Source organism: Castanea sativa, chromosome 6 (assembly GCF_040712315.1).
Source record: "Castanea sativa cultivar Marrone di Chiusa Pesio chromosome 6, ASM4071231v1".
Classification (NCBI taxonomy): Eukaryota; Viridiplantae; Streptophyta; class Magnoliopsida; order Fagales; family Fagaceae; genus Castanea; species Castanea sativa.
Window position 1 is genome coordinate 2,183,659 of NC_134018.1, and position 18,246 is coordinate 2,201,904.

Sequence of the window (18,246 nt, forward strand, 5' to 3'; positions counted from 1 at the left end):
TATAAAATAATTAATTATTTTTTTGTTTTGACCCCTAAAATAAAATTTTAAACACCCTCACCTTTTGTTTAATCTCAATTGAAATAAGCTTGAATATAATCATTTTAGTGCTATTTTAACAATAATTTTACAATAAAAGTTAAGTGACAAGTTTTAATTAGTTTATATATAAACCCACAAATTATATCACTTTTTTATATATCTTTAACAACTTACTACCTAAATTTTTTTGTGAAAGTATTGTGTCAATAGCTAGTTGTACTCTTAAAACTGTTGCTTCATTTTAAAAATAAATAAATAAATAAATCCTCTCTTCAGATTCTGGTTTACTTTACCATTGACTGCAAAATGAAATTGTTTTACCTGCACTTTTCTTCTTCATTAGAAAAAAATTACACAATTTTTAGCACACAAGAATTACAACACTCTTGACCCTCCTTGGAAATTAATAAATAACTACATTATTTGTTTATTTTGTTCCTCAAGCGGGTGTATTATTTTTTATGAAATGTACTGGGAATAGTATGAGGAACGAAGCCTTGAGCAATGAACATGTGCCTTGTGTAGGAATCTGAAATTCTTGAGTTTATAAATTTATAATTATAAGGCCAAAGTCAGCTCTTTCTCATTGGACCAGCAACCCAGGTTTGACCCATGCAAATCTTAACTGTAAACACGGAATGCTATAGAAAGTATTAGGGGGGGGAGCAATTTGATCCGAACTGTCCGGGGTGTCCATTGTCATTTTCTTTTAAAATAATTTTCCAAATCAAAGAGCTATGTTAGTCTTGGACTTCCTCTCCTGGGCATTACTTGAATAAATAATACCTTCATCTTACTTGAATAAATAATACCTGCATCAAAAAAGTTGTATTAGCATTTATATGGCTTGACTATGAGTGTATGACTAAGATAAGGAAAAAAAAAAAAAAAAAACATATAAGTTGGATTATTTGCCCCAAAAAAAAAATTGACACAGAAAGTAAAAAGCAAAAAACTTTGAAACAAAAGTCAAACGCTATTCACGAGCAGAATGTTTGACCAACTCCAAGAACTTCATGAAGATTTGACCACCCTAACAATGTTGATGGCTCTATGGATTCAATCTCTTTGATTAATTCAAAAAGTGGTTCATATCCTTTCACAGGATAAACAAACAGTTACAACTTATAAGGTGATTGCAACAATAGGGGGAAAAAAGTAACACGGAAAGGAAGTAATTAATAGTGGCAAAGACAACACTTATTTTTGTGGTAACAACGAGCTTAACAAAAGATACAAAATGAATACAGGCAATGCAGGCATTTGATTTGAGAAGAAATAGCACTGATTTTCTAGCTGATTGTTAACATAAATCCACCCAACAACTCAACATTCTACCTAGTTCTAGCTTCTAACTACTCTTCAGGCCTTGAGTATATATCTCTTGGTTTTCCTCCAGTGGACCTTTTGATCTACCTCGGCCCTCTTCAAATCCCTGGTCTTCTTCAATCTGAATAGATGAGTTGGGCTTTGGCCCACCTGATTCCCTTGCCTCATTATAGTACGCAATCCATGCCAGGATTTGAAGTACCTGGCTGGCTACGTAACTGTTGGGCTTCATCTACAATCTCAGCTAACCCGATATAGCTTTGGGTGATTGGGTCTTCAATGAAAGAGTGAAAAATGGGGCTTGGCGGGTACGTTTGGAAGAATATTAAAAGGAAGAGCAGGGAGTTGCTGCGGACGTAGTTTGGGTTGCCTTGTATGGGGATTTGAGTTGAGTTGTTTGTATGCTTAGAAAACAAAGAAAGATAAAGGAAAAAAATTAGACAAAAAAAATGAAAATAAAAAAAATGAAAATAAAAATAATTAAGAATGAAAAATAATTATTCAAATAAAATATAATGTAGAATAGATACTTTGATAAGAGGTGTTTTAAAAAGTAATTAGAGAAAATAGAAAAAAATATAAGTTCTTATATTAAAATAGACAAAATAATTTGCATGAAGTGAAGCAAATGCTGTAATCGTTCTTCTAACTCTTTTGCTACAAGGCCAAGTATTATTTCCTTACGAAACATAGTGGAATTCAAAATAGCAAACTCTTATTATTATTTTAAATTCCGTAACTTATTCACCATGTCTCATTTTAAAGAGGTTCATATCCTCTCATAAATAAACAATTACATGGTGATTGCAATTCTAACGAGGAAAATAGTCACACCAACAAACCCATCCTCGTAGCAAAAAAAAAAAAAAAAAGGTTTAAAACCACTTATTTGGGCCAAAACAATGAGAAGCACAATAAAGGAGAAAACGACAAACATGAAAAAGAAAACCACATGATTTCCTGCTTGATTCTCTTCAAAAACAAGCCCAATAACGTGTCCCAGCAGCAACAATTATAATCACCTCCTCATCCAAGTCTGTAGACAAAGCCCAACAATTCCAGTGTCAAGGTTCATATATAAATTGGTCTAATAGGACTATTGTTTATAAAAAAAAAAGAAAAAAAAAAGATCTAATAGGACTATTGAGGATTCAAACTATTAAATCATCATATTATGAGGAAAAGCGTACTTACAGATTTAAATTAGAATCACTAAGTAGAAGATGATTGTTTACCAACCACAAGTGGACAAACTTTGATTAGTAATGAAGAGGTTAACACTAGAAAATAAAAAAGAAAAACAACATAAAGTATGACTAAATATCTCATAATTGAAATCTCAAATTAAATGCTTGAACAAATTCATTTTAATCACTCTATTTAATAAGATATTTGAATAACACAATTTGAATTAGGGGTAGAAGAGCAACTTTTTAAAATCCCAAGCAAATGTTTTAACAATGGTCACTTCCCTCTGTCACTTGCTTTGTTTTGTTTTGATACAGTATTCGCCCTATTTAGCAAATGAGCTTCTGCCTCTACATTTTTCACAAAGTGCAATTTAAGCCAACTATGAAAAATTAGCAAAATCCAAACAAACAGACCATGGAAGCAGCAGGTGGTGAATCACATATTTCAACTAATGCAAAATAAAATGGACTACAGTTGCTTTTAACTATACAAATCTACAACACAAATCCCACCACATTATTTACCAGTAAAAGAAGAAAACCCAAGTCAAAAAATGAAAAAAAGAAAAAGAAAAAAAAAGGCTGATATATTGATATTACCACATCGAGGGTTTTATATACTAATATTACAGTTGTATAATCTTGTTGATATTCGTGACAAAATGGCGGTTGATGAGCTTTACAGCCAATACATTCTGCTTTATAGGCTGTTCCTATAAACTACTTTGATAATTACATGTGTTTGATACTTATAATGAGATGGTCGTTTGTATTGGATGCTCATGGAAAGGATATCATTCTCTAGTATAGCATGCTTTAAGTCTATCAGATTTTCAAATCTTAAAATAATTTTTTTTTTTAAACCCAAGATTTGTCTCATTCTTAGCACTACAAAGGTCACATTGTTAAAAGAATTCCTTCTTTGCCTAATTGACGTCCCTGATTTGCCCAATCAGCAAGCATATTTGTTATTTTCTTCAATATGATAGGCAATCCAAAAAAAAAAAATCAAAAGATTAGTGATCACTTTTTCCAGGGAATTAAGAAAATATTTTTAAGGTTGACAAATCGATCAAAATGTATGTAAATTTACTACTAAGAAAAATTGTAGTATTTTGCAAAATTATGCTACATAACTGATAGGGGTAATTTTTAATTGGAAAAATAAAAGAAGCTGTTAGTCTCCAAGAACCCGTCAGCTCTCTTAGGCACGCCGACAACTTCACGCAAGATGAAGCTGTCAGTCTCAAAGCCGACGACTTCACGCAAGTTGAAGCCGTCAATCTCAAAGCCGATGACTTCATGCCACTACCTAACGGCATCTGCGCTTGGACGGGATGAGAAGCTAACAAGGAGAAAGTTGAAGGCAAGAAAGGAAATAGTGATGGGTATAGCATGGCTATACTTAGCCTCCAAGAATATGTAAACAAGGAAACATCTTGTGACCCATGGTTAACCCTAATAAAGGGGATCCCTACAAGGAAAGCATCCCGCAATATATGCTTATTAAAAAAGATCTTCCCTACAAGGAAATGTCCTCTTCACCAAAAAACGGATGTCAACTCTATGCTACTATAAAAATCTCAAAACCCTCACAAACCAAGGGACGCTTAATTCACCCCAGGTCTGGCACTCTAGAGTTGTGAACAAGAAATTTCTTTAATTTAACCGTCGGAGGGTATTTGGTCAACACCACATTGGTACCCTTCCTAGGTTTTTCTTCTTCTCTTTGTGTTGTGCAGGTCTTGCTTAGACCACGCGAGGACCATATAGCTCACTGACGATTTTCGGCATCATCAATAACTTTTATATAATTCGGTACCCATTTATATAGTTCAAAATCAAGTTCTCTCGTACAATCTAATTTTAAAGAGAAGCAAATCTATCCATGAATGGTCAGACTACTAACCATTATTTGCTATTAGATTCAAAGAGGCCATTCTAATGGATAATAAACAAATGGGGGAAAACATTGAAATACATTCTCCTCGTTGAAGCTTTTCTTCAAAAGATCATATTCTGTTACATTTTCCTTGATGCATTTCTACTATTCATTAAAATAAGACCAAAACAACCACTAAAACAATGCTTAGCAAAAGTGCACCATTAGCGTCTACTAAAATCATCTAACCATCCAAAAGTATAGTTGAATTAAAATTGCATTGTAAAGCCATAGATTTATTAGCTATAGTGCATAAAATATGCTTAGTTAATGACAACTATAGAATGTTCATAAAGTCATAGAGTCTCAACAATAAAATAGAACATTCATAAAGTCATAACATAACTCCCTTGGGTTGCGAAAATGATATCTTGTACCCGGCATATATGCCGGGTCTCTCACACAGAGGCAGGTCCCACGCACTGTGGGGCCCGCCTCTATGTGAGTGACCCGGCATATATGCCGGGTACACAATATACCACCTCCTTGGGTTGGACTCAAAGAGGCAATGAGAGCGGCCTGATTGATGTTACATGTAACCAAATCTAATTGTCAAGCATTTTTGACAAACACCTTGTAGGGCCTTTTTAGGAGGTCAGTTGTAGTAGCCTATGTCAATCAATTCGAACTTTTATTTACACATGTATCAATATTCACAAAATCAGTATCTTCACCTTTTCAGTGATCCAAAATAAAGAACAAAACCATGAACAACCTCATACCTATTGTAACCATGATTCTCTTCAAGTACGTTAACAATCTCGAATGATGTTATGCTACAAGAGCTTTGCAAACTTTTTTTTTGAGAAACAAGAGCTTTGCAAACTTAAATATCATGCTTACATTATTATATTTAATATAGATTATAGATCATTATTAGGTCTTTTTGTTTAATATTCTGTTAATATTGAATAAATGCCAATTTTATTTGACATGAATTAATTCCATATTAAACTTTGGCAAAAATATAAAACTGACCCTTTAACTTTCAACGTTTTTCATTTCAGTCCTCTAACTTTCGGTTTTGTCATTTCAGTCTTCTAACTTTCAATTTTTATCAATCCAGACTTCCGTTAAACTACAGTTAGAGCTGTCGTTATCCCTCTTTCTTTTTTCTTTTTTCTTTTTTTTTTCTTTTTTTTTTAAATTTCGGAATTAAAACGAATAAAGAAAAATGTGTTAAAAAAAAAAATTTTAAGGGGAACGACAATTCCCCTTCCCTTGAAATCTTTTTTTTTTAAAAAAAAAAAAAAAAACCCCCTTCCCCTGAAACCAAAACCCAAATCCCTAACGTAAATCCCTCACGGCAGCCGAGACGGGGAGGATGTCTTTCAAGGAAGTGTAGGTCTGAGGAGGAGAACAACACTTGAGCGAGAGTAGCACGTCGTCATCTAATGGCGGCGGACGTGATACGGTGCCGTTTTGGTGGTTGGGGAAGGGGTTGGAGCTTTGGAGCGGTTTCGTCGTTGCTGCGGCGGCAGTGAAGGAGAGTCTTGTGGGGACGACTACGGAGGTGGCGATCGAGTTTCTGCGGTGGAGAGTTGATGATGGTTTTGATTGAGTTTGTGGGTCTGAGTTTGTGGCGGCAGAGTCGTCCAAGTTTTTGAGTAAATTGTAGAGAGATTTCTAGAGAGAGAGAGAGAGAGAGTTTGAGTTTTGCGGTGGCGAGATATTTTATAATGGGTCGGTGTTGTGGGGTACTGTAGTGATGATGATGATGAAAAAAGAAAAAGAAAAAGCAGGCTTCTTCTTTTTTTTGGCTTCGACGGCTACCTATTTTACAATTATTGGAGTCAGTGGCGGAGCCAGAATTTTAGTTTAGAGGGGGCAAGATTAAAAGATAATATTAAAAAAAATTAATACATTAATCGATCATAGTGTCAAAATAAATAAACAATTGTAAACAAATTTTACAAAAAGTAAATGTTGCATATTGTTAAAAAAAAAAAATTTAAATGACATTTCATTTTTTATTTATGGGACAAGTCATTTATGAGATATGAACAAGAAAGACAAATGCCATGAATAATGTAATAGGTAAAAAAATAAGGGATATGCTATGTACACGACATTTTCTTAACAAATCTTAAACGATAAGTTGTTACAGGTTGTTATTGGCAAAAAAAAAAAAAAACTAATTTTAATGTAGATTCAAATTAAAAAAAAATTACATCTTACACATAATTTGTTATAAAAATATTGAAAATATAGCACTTCTCTATATTTTATTTTTTATTTTTTTTACTCTAGCTTTTTAGGAAAACTTTTTTCCTTACTTTCAGGCCTACTTCTTTAAGGGTGGAGTGGACCAGTTTTTTTCTCTTTTTCATATCAAAAGGGTGGGTCAAAGTGTCAAGCATCTTAAAGGGTGAGGAATTTTTTTACAAAGTCAGGGGGGCAATTGCCCCCCCCCCCCCCTCGCCCCATGCTGGCTTCGCCAGTGATTGGAGTACATTGTCCATGACTATGACTGTGACTATATCAGTTGCTGTTTTTATCAGGGGAAGGGAATCGTCGTTCCCCTTAAAATGTTTTTTTTTTATACATTTTCTTTTTTCGTTTTAATTCCGAAATTAAAAACAAAAAAACAAAAAAAAAACAAAAAGAGGGTTAACGGCAGCCCTAACTGTAGTTTAATGGAAGCCTGAATTGACACAAATTGAAAGTTAAAAGACTGAAATGACAAAACTGAAAGTTAGACGACTGAAATGAAAAACGTTGAAAGTTAGAGGATCAGTTTTGCATTTTTGCCTTAAACTTTTGTATCTCTCATTTTCACATGTTGAATTTTTTGTTTGTTTGTTTGTTTGTTTTGTTTTATGTCTGGTACCCAAAAATGAAATCTTGGTTCAGTCCATAGTACTGAAAGTTTAGTCTGGACTTGGACCTACTAAAATTGGACCATCCTAAACTTGATCAAAAAGATAGAAGCAATATCTTATAATCGAGGGATATCAAAACCAGAAAGAACATAATTCAAAGAGGTTCATATCCTTTTATAGGATATATAAACAGTTACAAAATGATCACAACAGTAGGAGAAAAAAAATAACAAAGAAGTCCTTAATTATGTCAAAGACAACCACTTATTTGGGGTAAAACAACTAGCAGTACCAAAGACACAATAACAAGCATTTGAAAAAATTAAATAAAATTCAAAAGCCACAAATCTTCTGGGTTAATTGTTAGAACATAAATCCAACCGATAGCAACATTTATGTCTCCACTCTCTGCTCAAGTCGGTAGATAAAGCCCAACAATTCCAAAATTAAGGTGCACATGAGAATGATCCAATGTAGAGAGATTCCAACAAATTCCAATTGGCATCACTACGTAGAAATTGCTTGCTTACCTACATGAATGGAAAAGACTTTAATTAGTAACGGAAGACGTAAATGTGACCAAAAGAAATGTATCTTCACAAAAATTTAAAAAAGGAAAATCTTAAAATTAAATGATTCCATAAAAACAAGTTTTATGTATGTTTGGTACTGCCTCTTCAATAAAACCTCTACATGCTAATTAAAATTTTAAATAGATCTCGTGCAATTGGAAGATAATATGAAAATTCAGATTCTAAAAGCAATAAAGATGAAATATAGTAACAATTTCTAAAATGACAAGAGAACCATCACAGTTAGATTGAGATACAATATGACCCAAGGCATTGTTCCCAATATTTTTATTTAAAAATAAAAAATAAAAGCCAGCAGTAACAAAAATCTCACCAAAACGCTAAAAACTTATTTTTCTAACCTTTCTCAACTGAAGCGCTGATGTCATCGCCACTAATATTGTTTTTGTTGTCATCATCTTGGTTGATTGTTTGACCTCTTAACCTCTCCAAATCCTTAGAACGGAGATTGCGGCTCTCATAGCCATAAAAACCTTTGCGAACCTTGTGATAGAGTAAGATGGATGGTACATGCTGAATGATCCAATAATGTGACCCTTGCTCTGGATCCAAACTTTTTTCAAATTCTGTGGGCATATCTGTAATACTCAGTTCTTTAAGGTCTCTGAGGTGTTGGAAACCCGACGGTATCTCCTTCAGTTGTGGACAACCCCCAATATCCAATTTTTGAAGAAGGGGGAACGCTTCTTTTTCTATATTCAATGAATTCAATTCAGACAAATCTCTGAGAAATAGCTCCTTCAGTTTCAAAAATCCTCCTTTTCGAATTTGCAACTGCTCTCCATTGTATGCTTTTATTCCCAGTATGAGCACCACTAGATTGGGCAGATTTTGAAAGGCTATAAGTGGATCTTCACTCAACCTTGTCCAATAAATCTTTAATGAGACTAGATGTTGAAGTTCAGAAATCCAGTCAGGCAACTTGGCTAAACGCCCTCTTATGCGGAGGAATTGAAGACATTTAGGAGGAGATGAAATGGGCTGTAAATCGATGACCTCATCTTCGTTGATCGAACTTACAAATAGATCTTTTAAGCAGTTCATGTTCTCAATAGAGACACACAAAGCCCTCCCAGTTTCCCTAGTTAGGTTTAGCAAGGCAAGATCCGTCAATTGACTCAACTTCCCCAACTCTTCAATCAATTTGACCCCTCCATAATATGCGTCAACATTTGTTAGCTGTGTCAGTGCCTTTAAGCATCCAATACTCCAATGTAATTTAACTCCTCTTATCATATTAAGACTCATTTCCATCTTGGCATCAAAATAGCGGACTCTAAGACAACGTAGCTTATGAAGCATGTTGATTGTAACTGGTATCTCCTGTATTGCGGTTTGCAACATTAACAAAGTCTCTAGATTCTGCAACTTTCCGATGGAGTTTGGGAGTGTCTTCACTTTTGTATTAGTCAAGTTTAAATACCTTAAGTGAAATAAATTTCCCACCTCTTTGGGAAGATGATCTAGTGGAGTATTTTCAAAATCCAATACTTTCACAAGCTTGAAATTTTGAAGAAATTTACTCATGAAGGATATTGCAAATTCATTAATATTGAAGAATAAAAGAGAATGGATATGAGATTTCTTAAATTGCTCCAATACACCATGCGAAGCTCTATTAATTGATATGCGTCGAGTTAGTCTTTCAAAACTAGACTCTCCTTTTGATAAAACATGACCAAAACTTAGATCTTCCATCTTCTGTTGGATGATCTCATGCAATAGATCATGGATTCGACACGTTGTAACTTCACCAAAGGCATCCTTTAATACTTGAACCAAGTTTCTATTAATCAACTCAGTCAAGTATTCTCGGGCGATATCTTCCAATGCTTTATCATTTATTTTGTTGACAAAACCTTCAGCCGTCCATTGTCGAATCAATCTTATACGTGGAATGCCCAAACTCTCTGGATACATGCCAAAGTATAGGAGACAAGATTTGAGGTGGTAAGGCAAGTCTTCAAAACTTAAGGATAAAACTTTGTTGACACTAGCAAGATGGGGATTTCTTCCTAACTCAAAGCCAAGATTGTCATGCAAGTCTCTCCATTCAAACAAGGTCTTGTTCTTGGTTGATAAAAGACCACCTATAGCAGTAATTGCAAGCGGTAATCCTTGGCATTTCTTGACAATTTCATGAGACAATTTCTCCAAATCTGTCGGGCATTGCCCTTCAAAGTCAAATCGGAATGCTCTTTTGCAAAAGAGCTCCCATGCCTTCTCTGGAGGCAATGGTTGCAACTGATGAGCATAGACGTGTGAAGATTTTTTGCAAAAATTAACAACTTCCCACTTACGTGTTGTGATCATTATTCTACATCCTTTGCTATTATCAAGTAAAGCATGCTTTATATCCTCCCAAAAATCTATTTTCCATACATCATCAAATACAACCACATACCTCTTTTGTTGCAAGTAATCTCTTAAGTTTTTGATCAATGACTCCTCATCCATTGAGTCTATTCCCACAGGAGGAAGCTCCATTCTCATCTCACAACATTGCTTTAGCACGCTCCTTAGAAGATCTTCTATGCTGTATGATTGAGAAACGGAGACCCAAGCATGGCAGACAAAGTGTCCTCTCACAATTTGGTGGTCGTAGACTTTCTTGACAAGAGTAGTCTTGCCTAGTCCGCCCATTCCCACCACCGAGAGCACAGTGCGATGAGGCGGTCCATTTACCAACCAACTAATCAATGTATCTCTAGGAAATTCAATTCCCACAATGTCAATATCATCAAGATAAAGGGAATCCTTTCGAGGGTCCGACCACCTTGCTTTTGGAGCACTACTGCCGGATCCTTGATCAATGAATTTGAACTGATATCTATCACTTCTTTCCTTAATTTTTTGAAATGATGCTTTGATCTCCTGAATTTCAGATGCCATCTTATGGCGGGGTTTCAATGTTTTGAGTAAGTGAGCTGTTTTATGAACAAAACCGATGAAGCCACGCCGATGAGGATCATGTTGTGCCACATCAAGCAAGTATCGGTCTATAGCAACGTCTATGCGGAAAGCAACTTCTCGTACTGGTGTCTTCTTCTGCTGCCGCTCTTGCATCTGCGTCCTTGAGGAAGGACTGAATGCTCTCCAGTTCATCTTTGATGTCAGCAACTTCTCGATGGATGCCTCGTAACAGTTTTGCTTCTTGGGTCAGCAAGGGAACCAGCCTGTTGATAAGAGGGGATACTGCCGTCTCCGCCATGTGCCTATCTTCTTACTCCAACGAAACGTACAATATTTCGTCTGAAATTGGCTCTTCCTTCCCTATGATCAAATGGACCATTTGGGTTCTTCTCTGTGATTAACCTTCCACCAACTTTCCCTGAAGTTTTTTGCTTTCTTCTTTTTAGCTTTTGAGTCAGATTAGTCTGCTTTAGACACGTTTTGTCAGAAAAAATCAATCATATTTTAACTACGCCACAGCTGTAAAGTAACTCATAGCGTGTTAGACTTTTTGACTTTGCTGCGTAATCCCACACCTTGTAACTGGATGCTTCCTTTCAAAGGAGTCCACTACAATGCATTTTTTATGTCCAATTCTCATAACATGTTACACGCTTTGTCCAAATCCGGGATGAATATAGGTAGCTAATGAGGCCGTTTGATCAATTTTAAATGTGACACTGTCCTATTTATTTGACTTTTTTTTATTATAAAATAACAGATGTTTGAAATAAATTTATAAAATCAACTAAAGTAACATGATTGGAAAAGTATAAAGTAAAAAAAAAAAAAAACATGAAAAGTTGGACAAAAAATTTATATTCATTATACCCTCTAACTATTGGCATTTCTTGGATGAGCACACTCAGGCAAACTTGGAACAAATATTTTAAGTCTTTAGTCGGTGAGGTCGACTACACAAGTGGGTACCAAAGATGTCACGTGGGAGATACTGACCCTTGTCGGCCAAGTTGCCCTAGTACACTCGCATTAATGCTGATTTTTTTTTAGTGAAAGGTGGTCCAAGTCCAAGCGTCCAAGTCAGTTCGACGCATTCCAACAATTATAGAATTCGTGATATACAAAAATGTTGATGTTGTAATTAAGTTTTGTAGCGTAGACAAGCCCAAAAGATTTTGGCCATTGCTTAAAAATTTCGATGATGGAGAAAAGAAACTCTCTAAGCTGTGATTCCATTCAAATTTAGGACTTACGTGGGACAACGCTTCTTGAACTGGAGATTTTAAATTGAATGACAAATGGAAAAATTACAGGTTTGTGGCAACTTGAAGGTTTCAGTTATTCAATGCATGGTGGGGGTTCTTGCCTACTTTGTTGATGGAACATATGTTTGTTCAATTTTATTTATGTTTTATGCATTTTTATGAGGTGTACAAGTTTAGTAATCTAGTACGGTTTAAGTTAGTTCATGTAACTCAAGTTCTTTGAAAATATTTTTGTGGAACTCGAGTTCTAGAAATTTTTTTTTCTAATTCCAAGTTCACTATAACTTAATTGTCCAAAAATCGAGTTTTACATTTAAAACTCAATTTTAGAATAGCATATTCCTAAATAGTTTTAGACTTGGGGCATTTTGCTTGAAAGTTTGTGAGAAATGGACAAATGCCCATTTTGGCCCTAGATAAAGGTAGCAATCAAGGAGATAAAAGGAAATAGTGTAAGACTCATGCGAGACTTAGGGTTTGTTTGGAATCCGTTTATTTTGCTGAAACTGAAAACTTTTTGCTGAAAGTACTATACATAAAAGTAAAAGTTAACTAAAATAGTACAGTGAAACTCATGAATAGTATTAACAAGTGCAGTAGGGCTAATAAATAGTAGCAAAAATAAGCTTAATAGTAAAATAAGCTACCTTTTTAATCTGTAGCCAAACTCACACCTAAACGCATGCTATTTACTTAACAGACAAACGACACCGTATCTCAGCTATTCCAAATGCTGCGTTTTGTGTACCCAAGCAAGATTTTGGTAATTCGTTACAATTGCATGAGCCACTGGCCACGTGTCTTACAGTTATAGAAATAGAAATTCATTTTCTCAAAGCTAAGATTTGACCTTGTTTATGGTCCTTAAGAACTTAGAGCATCCACAACAGTGGAGCTAAAATTTTAACAATTTAACTCCACAAAAAGTTATTTTATCTATTTTACCTACTCATTTTACAAAACATGCTACAGCAGTAGATCTATTTTAGCTTTCAACACAATAAAATAATATAAACATCACAATAAAATAATATATCTACTACAATAAAATAATATATCCCACTACCAAAAAAATATTCACAACACCAACCACAACCACCTCTACCATCAGCCACAACCACACCCACCACCACCACCACCACTAGTCCACAGCAGGGAAAAAAAAAAAAAAAAACCAATTGAAATCTCTAATCATTTTCCTCACCCTAGACCAAACAAAATCACCAATCACAAACAAAATAAAAAATCAATTATTATTATTATTATTATTATTGGAGATGATTTTTTTTTTTTTTGACAACAAACCAATTATTATTATTATTATTATTATTATTATTATTATTATTATTATTATTATTATTATTATTATTGTTATTATTTTGTTGGCTCAGTAATAACTAATAAATGAGAGATATCAAAACCAGAAAGGCATAATTCAAAGATGTTTATATCCTTTCACAGGATAAACAAACAGTTACAAGCTACTACAACAGTAGGGGAAGGGGGGAGGGTAACAAGCAAGTCCTTAATTGTGGCAAAACAAAACGTACAAATACTAGCATTTGAGAAGAAAAGCCACAAATCCATCCAACAGCAGCTTTATGTTTCCACTCTCCGTTCACTTCAGTCGCTAGGAATTGATATAGAAAGATTCAAACAATTTAAAGAGGATCACAAGAAAAAATGGTGCTACCAACAGATTTACCAATTGGCATCACTATGTAGAAATTATTTGTTTTCCTACACAAATGAAAAAAGTTTAATTAGTATTGGAATAAGTTAATGCATCAAAAAAGGAAGTATCCTTAAAGCATTGTTCCCAATACTTTTTTTCCTTCAAAAAACAAAGAAAGCATAGATCTCAGTGATCACTAAAATTCAAAAACTGATTTTAGCTACATTTCACTAACCTTTATCGTCTGAAGCATTGATATCATCGCCACTATTGTTGTTGGTATCATCAGCCTGGTTAGTTGTTGTCCCTTTTGATCTCTCCAAATACTTAGAACTGAGATTGTGGATCTCATAGCCAAAAATACCTGTGCGAGCCTTGTGACGGAGGAAGATGAATGGTACATGCTCAATGATCCAATAATGTGACCCTTGCTTTGGATCCAAACTTTGTTCAAATTCACTGGGCATATCTATAAATATCAGTTTGCTAAGGTTTCTTAGGTGTTGGACACCAGAGGGTACCTCCATTAGTTGTGGACAACGTTCAACGCTCAATTTTTCAAGAAGGGGTAACGCTTCTTTGTATATATTCAATGAAATCAATTCAGTCAGATCTGCTAGCCCTATCACTTTTAGTTTTGGAAATCCTCCTTTTCTAATTTGCAATTGCTCTGATCCATTGTATGCTTCCATTTCCAGGATGAGCCCTGCTAGATTGGTAAGATTTTGGAAGGCTTTGAGAGGATCGTCCCTTAACCTTGTCCAATAAAAGTTTATTGAGATTAGGTGTTGAAGTTCTGAAATCCAGTTCGGCAACTTGGCTAAACGCCCCTTCATGGAGAGCTTTCGAAGACATTTAGATGGAGATGAAATCGGCTGTAAATCAACAACCTCCTCTTCGTTGATCAAGCTTACATATAGATCTGTTAAGCTGTTCATGTTCTCAATAGAGATACATAAGGCACTTCCAGTCTCCCTAGTCAGGTTTACCAAGTCTAGATCCTTCAATTGGCTCAACTTTCTCAAATCTTCAACCAATTTGACCCCTCCAAGATTTGTGTCCACGTACCGTAGGTTTCCCAGTGCCTTTAAGCATCCAATGCTCCCATGTATTTTAACTCCTCTTAAAATATTAAGACTGATGCCCATGTTGTCATCAAAATAGTAGGCTAAAAGACACCGTAGCTTATGAAGCCTATGGATCGGAAAAGGTACCTCCTGTATTAGGGTTTGTTCCAAAGACAAAGTCTCCAAATTCTGCAGCTTTACAATGGATTTTGGAAGAGTCTTTACTTTTGTACCATTCAAGTTTTAATACTTTAAATGAAATAAATTCCCCACATCTTCAGGAAAATGATCCAATGGAGTACTCTCAAAACCCAATACTTTCATAAGCTTGAAATTTTTTAAAAATGAACTCATAAAGGACTCGTGCAATTCATCAATATTGAAGAATAAAAGAGAATGGATGGGAGATTTCTTAAAGCTCTGCAATACGCCATTTGAAACTCTATGTACTAACATACATCGTGTTGGTTCTTCATAACTTGACTCCCCTTTTGAAAAAACATGACAAAAACCTAAATCTTCCATCTTTTGTAAGATGATGTCATGCAATAGGTCATGGATTCCACACACTATAACTTATCCACCAACATTAACCTCTAATACTTGAACCAAGCTTTTGTCAATAAGCTCGGTCAAGTATTCTTTGCTGATCTCTTCCAATGTTTTATCCTTTATTTCATTGACAAAGCCTTCAGCTATCCATTGTTGAATCAATGTTCTACATAAAATGCAAAAATTCTCTAGATACGTGCCATAAGAGACAAGATTTAAGATGGTATGGTAAGTCTTCATAACTTAAGGATAGAACTTTGTGGACACCAAAAAGATGGGGATTTGTTCCTGACTCATAGGCAAGGTTGTCATGCAAGTTTCTTCATTCAAACAAGGTTTTGTGTTTGGTTGATAAAAGACCACCTATAGAAGTAATTGCTTATTGTAATCCTTGGCATTTCTCAACAATTTCTTGAGACAATTCCTCTAACTCTAAGGGGCAATGTCCTCCAAAGTCATTTCGGAATGCTCTTTTGCAAAAGAGCTCCCATGCCTTCTTAGGAGGCAGTGGTTGTAACTAATGAACATAGACAGGACAAGATTTTTTGCAAAAATTAACAACTTTAAACTTACGTGTTGTGATAATTATTCTAGAAGCTTTTTTACTACCGGGTAAAACATGTTCTATATCCTCCCGAAAATCTATTTTTTGTATATCATCAAATACAACCACATACCTCTTTTGCTGCAAGTAATTCCTTAAGCTTAATATCAAGGACTCCTCATCCATTAAGTCCATTCCCGGAAGAGGACTCTTCATTTTGAACCCACAAAATTGCTTTATCATGCTCCTTAGTAGATCTTCAAGGTTGTATGATTGAGAAACCAAGATCCAAGCCTGGCAGTCAAAGTGTCCTCTCACAGTTTGGTGGTCATAGACTTTCTTGGCAAAAGTGGTCTTGCCCAGTCCCCCCATTCCCAATATCGAAAGCATAATTATGCGATGCGGCAGTCCTTTTACCAACCAACTAATCAAATTATCTCTATGAAATTCAATTCGCACAATGTCAATATCATCAAGATAAAGGGAAGCTTTTCGAGGATCATGCCACCTAACATTTGGAGCACGGCTACTCAATCCATGAGCAAATGGATTTGAAGTGATATCTTTCAGTCCTTTCCTTGATTTTCGAGGATCATGCATCATGCATCTCTTTATATGCATTGTTTTGTTTTTGTTTTTTTTATCTTACTTTTATGCTTTTGCTTTTGTGTGTGTAAAAATCCAAAACCACATAAAAAGTGAAAAATTCAAAAAGTTTGATCGTGTATGTTTGAGCACATTTCACATGCGAGTTTGGCTTAGTACCTTCGTACTAATGACGTAGTGCATTTACGAGCTTAGCTTGTTTTGTATGCACATCTATCTTTGTGGGAAAAATCTTGAAATCTATGTGTGACTATTGTAAATCGATCTTCAAGCTTGTCATGAATGATTAGTCAATAGTCTTGTTGGTCTTGATACATGCATAGACTTGTGCCTATATCTTCTTGACTTTTATGTTTTTGTTTATAACTCATCAAATGTTAAATCTCGAAAAGAGATAATGAGCTGCAAAAGCCATCGCATATACTAGTATTTGACTAGAAAAAAGGAAAAGCGACTTGTATTGAAATGTATGGTGCCTCAAAAAGCCAAAGGCTTACTCACAAAGATGAAATATCAAAAAGTTCAAGCATCGATCTCAAAGTGAGATTTATTTGTTCAAAAATAATCAAATGTTATGATTTGTAAATAAGCCAAATGAAAAGTTTCAAAGATATGTAATCATTTTCTTGTGGGAGATCATATATGTTCATTTCTATAATTGAGATAGTCCACTTGACTTAGTACTAGTTGTGTATGACTTGATTGAATTGATCATTGAAGCTTCATTTTAGACTAAGGATTATTCCATACTTGATCATAGTTTTAAAAACCGGACCGGACCGGCCGGTCCGACCGGTTCAACCGGGAACCGGCCTTAAATCCGGTCCGGTTATGCTATAAAAACGGAAATACACTAAAAAACGGTGAATAGTGCAGACCGGCCGGTTCGACCTTAAAAACCGGAAAACCGGCCGATCGAACCGGTTTTGCTTATCTGCCTTCAACCCCTAAACTACGTCGTTTTGCCCTACAAATTTAACCCTAAAATCCTAAATCTATGTTCAGCTTCTCAGACTCTCAGTCTCTCACACTCTCACTTCTTTCCTCAATCCTCAGTCACGCCTCCAGCCAGCAGTCCAGCTCCAGCCTCCTCATTCATTCCTCAAGCTCTCTCTCTGCTTTCATCCTCACGCCCTCAGTTGCACAGCCCACGCCCTCGCGCCCCTCGCGCCCCACGCCCTCGCGCCCCTGCCTCGCGCCCCTCGCGCCCTCCCTCGCGCCCCACGCCCTCGCGCCCTCGCGCCCCTCGCGCCCTCCCTCGCGCCCCACGCCCTCGCGCCCTCGCGCCCCTGCCTCGCGCCCCTCGCGCCCCACGCCCTCGCGCCCCTGCCTCGCGCCCTCAGCAGCTCAGCCCAGGCCTCGCGCCCCTGCATCGCTCTGCCTCGCGCCCTCCCCTGCCTCGCTCAGCAACTCTGTAATATTCTTTTCTTCTTCTATTTTGGGTTTTTTTTTTTTTTTTTTTCCAGCTTCATCAGATAATAAACTAATAATTAGTAATTACTTAATTAGTATTCTTTTCTTTTTTATGATTTTGATTAATTGATTTTGATTTTGTCATTTTGATCATTTTCTTGGTTCTGTTTTTTTTTTTTTTTTTTTTTTTCATCTCAGATTCTCAGTTCATAGTTCATGTTCTGGGCTTCATCTCGATTCTCCTCCCGTGACTTCACTGGTAAGTGGTAATTTCAATTGTTAGTTTACAATAG

At 35.7% G+C, this 18,246-nt stretch overlaps 1 protein-coding gene and 1 pseudogene across 1 annotated transcript; both read right to left on the bottom strand.

Moving 5' to 3' along the window:
* Positions 1-7,439: 7,439 nt before the first annotated feature.
* On the bottom strand, positions 7,440-11,267 carry LOC142640639 (disease resistance protein RPM1-like; annotated as a pseudogene).
* A 2,338-nt stretch (positions 11,268-13,605) lies between these two features.
* On the bottom strand, positions 13,606-15,128 carry LOC142637924 (disease resistance protein RPM1-like). The gene is made up of 2 exons (XM_075811903.1): positions 14,007-15,128; positions 13,606-13,836 (listed from the first exon to the last, which is right to left on the bottom strand). Exons 1-2 carry the CDS (start codon positions 14,917-14,919, stop codon positions 13,814-13,816), a joined length of 936 nt encoding a protein of 311 aa, XP_075668018.1. The 5' UTR covers positions 14,920-15,128; the 3' UTR covers positions 13,606-13,813.
* Positions 15,129-18,246: the final 3,118 nt, after the last annotated feature.